This window comes from Thermobia domestica, chromosome 7, assembly GCF_964235325.1.
Source record: "Thermobia domestica chromosome 7, izTheDome1.hap1.1, whole genome shotgun sequence".
In the NCBI taxonomy this organism is placed as follows: domain Eukaryota; kingdom Metazoa; phylum Arthropoda; class Insecta; order Zygentoma; family Lepismatidae; genus Thermobia; species Thermobia domestica.
Window position 1 is genome coordinate 46,234,377 of NC_137460.1, and position 8,778 is coordinate 46,243,154.

Consider the following 8,778-nt stretch of genomic DNA (forward strand, 5'->3'; position numbering starts at 1 on the left):
CCCGTTTCCCCCCACATTCTCATTCCACCGATTCTTCCATTATTCATTTACCTTAAACATCAGTCTCCCTTAGCCTAAAGGGATAAATTGTGGGACGTTAAACTGAAATTTTTTTACTTTATTTCATTTCATTTCAAATGCTGTTCATTCTTCTCAATAAATGTATCTTTAGTCACTAATATTGTATTGTCGATTGTGTCATTAAAAATTAAAGATATACCACATTGACTTGATCCCTAGTCTTCCGTTGCAAGCGCTGCTATCGGCTGAAGGAATTCCACTCGCTTTCTCTCGCCTAGCAACAGCTGAACCCTTATTGGCTCAACGCGTGAGTATGTGAGAGTGTGAGCTTTAGTTTGCATTTTTGACACGGCTCAAGACATGTTGGCAGCACAATAACTTTATGTAAATTGCTCCATTGTTTGAGTCATATTTAAACATTCTTCAACAACAAAATCTTTTGAAGACGTGTGAATCTTCCGAATTCTCTTCAACGGTGGGAACTCAGGATCTGATATTTTAGCACAAATATTTTCTAATTTGTCTTTGGCTGTAGAAAGCACATTGTCAAATCTTCTAGTCTAAAACGGACGATTTTTTTGCTTCTAAACTGACAGATAAGACCTCATAACTTGATTTTCTTTTCCGAGATATATTTCTCTGTTTTGTAATGCACTGTTACCTGACTCAAATGTTGATAGGATTTTTAACATTATAGCGATAATGAAACAGAATTCTATTGTTCAACACTTTTTTTTAAAGTCCCGTTATTTTAATACATACTTCAGTATCTACATAGCTTAAATCTACTCGAATATTCCGTACCAGTTTACAAGGATGTTAGAAAATGCCACATACCATTATGTTACCCCGAGCTGCTCATACATATTTCACAAATAACACTGAAATATATTTTATCATTTGCAGAATATTAGTTTGGCAACTTTAATCTCAAATGAATGTAGTTTTTGAACAATGGTTTGTCTAATAAAAGAAAAGGCTTGCGAAATTACAAAACTAGGTAAGTTGTTGAACTCATTCTACGGAGTAGAGTTTTCTAAAAATGTTGAGATTTCGCCAATTTTGAACGGAATGATATATTTCCTTCTGTGTGTTGTATTATTATTATTTACTTGGCACTTTCAATGTTACTTTATCAGGTTTCATCATAATAGCAGAAACTTCGTGACTTAGTATATAAGTAACGATAGCAGCAAACTTCGTCAATTAGCGCAACGTTACTAAGTTAGATATCACAATTTGAAATAAATGGAAAGCAGTCAAACTTCAAATACTAGTCACTTTAATTTTCTACACTAGCTTTTGAATATCTTGGTACACAAACTACATTGAAAAACTCCTGTTTATACTTAAAGTGAATCTGTCTTGAAGCGAATTCTGTAGTAATATAACCTTATGCCACTAACCAAGTTCCATATTTCCAGATATTAATGAGAAATTGTTGCAGACAATCATGAAATAATTTGACACTTTTAAGGTTATTCCAAAGCAAGCCTCGCATATATCGAATTGACGATGTGAAAGTAATATTTTGATTTGAATTCAAACTCTTAGTTCAAAAGACGAGTAATATCAACATCGTATTACACCAGAAATCATAATAAATATTTTTCAACATATTTTCATAAATTACTAAGAAGTTTTCTCTTGAGAAACTTTCTGCAAACTCTCATTGACCAATTTCTTTGTAAGAAACTGCTCATGTTAAGTTCAATTATGATGTAAATTTTAAAAATCCATTTCTATTTGTTTTACTTTCATTGTGCAATGTAAATGGTCGGCAAACTAATGAATCTTCTTGCCTACTGTACCGTTTTTAAGTCCTACTGTGAACTGTCAACCACAAGAACTACAGAACAATGAGAAGGATGGAAGTCTTCTTTGTCACCAACAAGTTTTTTTTCTTGAAATCGAATCCCCTAAATTTAGCGACTTTTGCCCGAAATTGGCAACACTGATCAAGGTTAGCCAACCGAAGCATTAAACGCGATCTACCGAAAATATCTCCCCGAGCTACTAGTAGCTCGCAATCGATGTTTTGGCGATCACTGGGCAACGTGAATAAATGCATTCAGTGACAAATACAACTAAGCTTGTCATTAAACCAAAAGTCAGTAGTAAAAATACACCCATCAAGTGTTTAAGACACAATGATACGTTCTCCGTTTCAGCTGCTTCAGAGTATGATGGGTTAACTACATCTCCTTGAATTTTATTGCTTATCCCACCTTCAAACAAATGCAACAAAATAGCAGCTATTCTATTGTAGAAAACTGAATTCTTTTGTAAAAGAAATACAGAATGTGCATTTACAATTATCTCGTCCATAATATGCACACTTGATTCGATATGTGTACTTTTGATTTCCTTTGCTATTAGATAGTTTACAGTTATTAAATTACACTGCATAGCAATGTCACGTTCTGTGGAAATCTGATTTATACCCCCTAACTCTGAATAACTAGTTAGAAGATTGTCATAAATATACTTCGATATAGGGTCATTAATGTCAGAGAAGAATTGTTTATAATCCTCGAAGCCAACCAGTTTCAGTCCAGACTTAACAAGTTCATTCATATAATTAAGGTCCTTTTGATAAGGAGGGGATGTCAAAAAACTTACGAGTGAACTAGTATATGCTGTGCACATAAGCAAAGAATACAATGTCCACATTATAAATAGATATTTTAAGAATGTAAGTCTAGGAGTCTTAGGAATTGAAACTCCCAAAAATAAAGACCACAAGTTCAATGTAATGTTAGCAATGAACTTATCACCATAGAGTATTTGTGACTGTCTCAATGCAATGAGTAATAAAACCACTAAAGAATTAATAAGAATTACTAGGCTCCAACAGACGACTGTAAAAGGGAAGAAAATACTCATCCATTGAGGGAGCTGACGTGCTTTGGGGACAACCCACTTGACATCTCTTGGTAATTGCGTTGAAGCTGGGCTTGTATGCTCATATCTTTCTAAGGTAGAAACAATGCCTCCAACTGCAATATCTACTCTTTTATTAAAAACATCTCCAAACATGCCACAAGCGGTTCCATTTTCTAATAGGTAACCCCACTTTTGTCCATCTGCTGGTTTGTTTGCAATTATTGAAAAGTTCATTTTCTCCGACACAATATTTAATATGTAACCATCAATACCTCCCACACTAATTGAGTTATCGAAATTCAATTTCGTGTGTGGAAGTTGGTCAATAGTACTTACACGTAAGGGACATGAATGTAGATTATTTGCTTTATCTAGAAATAGTTTTTGAAATTTGAAATCCTCACCCTTATTGTAAGGATCCACAAGTGACATTGTGTGGAAACCCACATTTTCCATGTGAATAAAGTGTATATGTGTAGAAAATGTATTTTGAACTTGACTTAACTCCAATAACTACATTTGAATATCCCAAACTAAACAACTGATTAAAAAGGAATGTTAATTTTCTCTTTTCTCTAATGTCAAGTACTATAACAATAATTCTAGATTTAGAGTTGAATATATTCGTGGTAGACAACTCAGTAGTAAATGTGGAGAAATTATTTTCTTTTAAATAAACAATTGTTAATACATTTGTTAGACTTCCAATTCTTTTAAATCCGCTAAGATTTGTTATCTGAATAGTTGGTATATTCAAACTGTTTAAACAATTGTCGATGGTTTTTCGAACTTCCATAGTTTTGTAAATTTCTAGGAGTATAATGGTGTTCTCTTCTTGGATATTACTTGTAAATAATTCATTCATACATATGTTCTGAAGCGGATTCGAAGCATTGTGGAGTGGTATACACTTAATGAGGTTTACACCAATGGCAATATACATCACAAGTGAATATACGACCAATCTATTGTAGACAGTAGCTGACATAATCCTGAAAAAGAAAACATACATTAGCGTTGTAGTATATTTAATCATCATACCGTTTCAGTGAGCACTAACTCTAAAAATCTCATTGTTAACTGATTGGGCTTCAGTTGTTTGAGATGGAGAAAATATAATACCGTAATTAAAAATACTGAATAAGGAAGAATAATATTTAGCTGAGTAATGAAGATATAGTCAAGTTAACAAGGATGTATATTTTTGTGAGTTACCCTAATAGAGTTAAATAATCAACCGCCGTTGTTTCCATGTGTTTTGATGCTAATTGTTGAGTACTTCCATTAATAACAATCATAATGAATGAACGCTTACAGTTTAACTACTGTTTTAACTCGAATAATATTTTTAAGGAACTTTGATGCTTAAACTCTCATCTGAAAATTTCCTTGATATTTTACGACAAGCAGATGCTTTCCTAGATTGAATTCGGAATAAAAGAAAACTTAATAAATTGAAATGAGTTGTATGCTAGAAAATAACACATTGGTGGGTGATCACGAACTTTTTAAAAGTCTTAATACAAGAGACGATGAAGTAATAGTGATATTAAAGTACAGTTCACAGATGACGAGAAGAACCCTAGCAGAAGTAGTGTGACGTAGGTATGAGCTGGCCCACTTTTCGCACGGGGGTTTCCAATGACACAACGGAATAGCACACAGATAACTACCCGGAGTAGCAGATGACATCTCAGTATAGACCACACCTCAAAAACTGAAAATGGTCTTCACCGTGTCGTTGACCTGTCCCTGCTTCCTCTGTTTTAGGGTTCTTCTCGTCATCTGTGAGCTTTACAAGTAAGGGGAAACAAAGGAAATCATTACAACATGTTAATAGAATTATATTTTTACATAGACTTCTTAAGAATAAGAAAATGAGAAATTAGGAAAGTGAAGCCAGAAAACTGCACACAAAATATATTGTTGACGTAATTTAGATTATTAGCTAAATATCTACAAGGGCTAATTCAGCCTATCGAGGTTGATGACTAATCCTCAAAATGATTGGAAAATCATGAGCAACGGAATACAGTGATGCCATAGAAAAAATCCGATATTGTGGGATTTTTTGATAATTATCTCTTAAACTGAGATAAAGGGAACTTTCGTAAAAATTGACAGGATTTAGGGGGATATTTCGTACATCTACTCCCTTGACACCAACACAATTGTCTATGGTCGGGCGAGTAGACAAATAGGTCTCCAATAAACATGACAATAATGCTAATTGTGAAATTTTGTTACTGTAAAGTGCGTGTTAGTGTAACGTAATTGCACTTGGATATTTTTAAAAAAAGAAAGAGAAAAATGAAAGAAAGAACAGAATTAACGAGAAGGAGGTAAAACGAGAAACGTCCAACTTCCAAAACGTTCCATGCAAAATGACTAAAGAATGAAGTTTATCTAGTTTTGTTACCTTCAGTGGAAGATCATGGTGATGGAAATAGTAAACTCATAACAAAATGTACTTATTTTCATCAGTATTTTCAATTGTGTCTTTCAATTAAAGAAAATGTGTGTTCATAAGCTGTTTGATAAATTTATACAATCCAAATTTTTGAACAATTCACTCATATATTGAAAATGAATGATGCGCACTAATTTTATTGTTAATGTGTTCAAAGTTTTGAAAATTTTGATATTAGTATAGCGTGGGAAATTCAAGAGCAAAATGGGGAATTTCTGCCTCTCGAGAAGGAATTTTATATCATTTCAAGTTGGCATCACTGACAGAATAATACGAACTTCAAACGAGAAGCATTGTAATGGAGAAAAATTCAAGATAAAAGAAGTAAGCAACGTCACATAGCAACAGAAGAGCCCGTAAGTGATAAAGGAACTAGTAACCGCCAGTAATACAAAAAAAAGAACATCTTTACAACATAACTAATAAACTGTATTATCTTTTACTTTCTCATGCCTCAAGTGAAAGTTTAAGTGATAGATTTGTAGCGTGATCTTTTGTTTAAATAGCTATATTTGCTATTAGATAATTTTTTGCGAACATTTTAATGTCTGAACCTCAAATGTGATTATTAACAACTCTGAAATTAACGATTTCCACACCATAATGTTTCGAAAGCTAATTAATCTCGCAAAGTTTGCTAAACATTGGACGCCTTCGTAAATTGTGGACGATATACAGGTTGTCTACCCGCAACATAAAGTGAAATGAGAGCGTATTTGAAATAGAAACTGACCATCGACATGTTAGCGTAAAAGACGATGACTTCATTCACTTATGTTGTGGGTCCAGGTAAATGGCAACGTCGCAATTTCATTTGACTTTGGGTGCATAAAGAGTGTACACTCCAAACGGCTCGTACGATACAAAAAAATCATTCACTTTAGATTGAAAACATCATATTTGGAGACTTTTTTACCCTTCTTACATTTTGTTGTAACTCTGATAACAGAGTTACCCTCTGTCAGGAAACTTTTGAGACACCCTATATATTATTCTAGTCATTGATTTTTAAAAGAAAAATCAAATAGTGGAGTAACATTGTGAAAAGTGTACAAGAGTAGTAGAGAGAAAGGACTTGGTCAGAATATGGTTCCTGCCAATTGTAGAATAAACATATAGCCAACATCAATTTCATGTCAGAAAGAATTGACTAACTTAGAGCAACAATTATTGAAGGAAGTAAATATGCTGAAAACGCAACTTGTAATGAAAATTATTAAGTTAAATTTAAACATGTTTTATATGTACAGAGTGGCCCAAAAGTAGGTATATACCCTTTTATTGATTAAGTTTAACATTCTTGTTTATGGGTTTATTTGCTTCGGCTCTTCTGAGCTTAAAATGTAAGTAAAAACACGTTAACAATGAATAAACTAAGTCTAAATGACGGATAACAATAAGAAATGATATAAAATGCAATGAATTCATCAGTACGGGACTGTATACTTACTTTTGGGTCACCTTGTATATTCACTTATAAAGAGTAATCATTTAAACAATATTATGCTTCAGCGTATGAGGATAGGTTTTGAGTAACTAATGTTATTAGATTAATATTGACAGATACAAAAGGATGTTTAATACTAAGATACTAACACGAAGCAAGAAGGGCTTAAAAATTTGTAATGTGTCCTGGTACCCCGTAACAACATAATGAGTGTTGTAATATCTACATCTGGTTTACATTAATAAAAACGTAACGAACGACTTTGGGTGTTATAAAATAATAATAATCTACTCTTTGTGTTCCTTTTAACGATTTATGTTGTATATATTGCAATAAAGTAGGTCATGCGTGTCAATGAACATTGATTATATTTTCTGAAGGCTATGTTTCCTTTTCAGAGCGTGTATAGTGCCTACATTCCCGTACTTTCAGTGTATTGTTGATTAACATACCAGATGGTTATTAGCCTTTCACTGAAATAATTGCAAGCCACACAGACAATTTCATTCTTGCTTAAAGTTCCCCATTTATTTATTGTTTTTGTTTACTAACGTTTATTGTTCCTTTTCTGTACCGACTCTGTGAGATATGAACGTATAATTTAATGTGGGTTCCCAATCCCTGTATTGGCTTCAATGTTCTCCCACAGGAAATCGAACCCAGAACCATTATATCAAAGGTGTACGCGATAGCTACTAGGCCAGTGGGTATTACATACTTTCTGAGGCAAACACAGATACTTTAATGTTTGTTTGAATTAGATCCGCTTAGGTGAATCTTTACTTCTATTAAAACAGAACCGATGACTCAGTCCTCTATGTATAGAAATAGATACCTAGGGAACTAACATAAACATAGTAAGCAATTGTTCGTGGTTTGTTACCTAATTTCTATTTTTTAAGATTCAACTATAACATTTTGAACTATAATTGATCAATGGAAAGACAGACAATGCAGATGGAAGCAGGACGCTCTGAGCTTCATATCTTGAGTAACAATTTTCTATTTAAAAGAAGCAACAGTCAACGATTATTCTACAGAAAAATAAATTATTAATAAAAAACTTACGAAATGTTCTTGTTCATGTCCAGCTTTTTCTTCAGCAATTTATGTTTAATGTTACTGGTTTATTATGCTTATGTTCCTATATACTACTTATATTTCGTTTTTGCAAGTACTCCAAGAATTCTATATAGTTCGCTGTACTTAGGATCGTAATAGTAGGATCGTAATAATTTAACTTATATGAATCTATTGGAAGACAGTGTTCTTAATAGTACTAACTTACCAATCAAATTATTTACTCCTCTGCGAAATTTCTATACTTAATTTTTTTTTTTAATTCCTGTAAATCGATAAATTGGCTTTTAGCTATATGTTTAATGTTTTATTATTTTTCTTTTAGAGTTTCAAAAATAGACTGATAATGTGTGACTCTCTTGAAAGAAAATTAGCTTACTTTCACGTTGTAGGAACTGGTTTCATGACGAGAGAAGTTATTGGTTTTGATTTTAGCGCCCCATCTTCCATGAATACTACATGAACTGTGGACATGGGCGTACGCAGCGGGTGGGTCCTGGGTGCCCGGACCCTCCGAAATCCAGACTTTTTTTTTGTAAATGTAGTCTACTTTTAGGAGCAATTTTAGAAATTTTCATATAATTTAGCCTCAAATTGTATTTGGACCCCCCGAAACGCTTTAGACCCCTCCCGAAATAAATTCCTGCGCACGTCCCTGACTGTGGACTTACAATTTCAGTTTGGTGCCCGCGGTGTCTCAGTTATATATTATTCACCTGAGGTGTGTGGGGTTCGCTGGTTTGATCCCAGCCGTTTCAAGTAGGCTTTACAGTGGACAAACAAATTGTGTGTGGGCCCTCTTGGGTTTTACTGTTTCTTCCTGCTTCATTCCACCATTTCATTCATTCTCATCATCACCGTCTCATTTAATATA

The 8,778-nt window shown here is 33.5% G+C and overlaps 1 protein-coding gene across 1 annotated transcript; it reads right to left on the reverse strand.

Moving 5' to 3' along the window:
- Window positions 1-2,037: 2,037 nt before the first annotated feature.
- LOC145689165 (glutamate [NMDA] receptor subunit 1-like) lies at window positions 2,038-3,339 on the reverse strand. Its single transcript, XM_081763296.1, has one exon. The coding sequence runs from the start codon at window positions 3,337-3,339 to the stop codon at window positions 2,038-2,040; it is 1,302 nt and encodes a 433-aa protein (XP_081619422.1).
- Window positions 3,340-8,778: the final 5,439 nt, after the last annotated feature.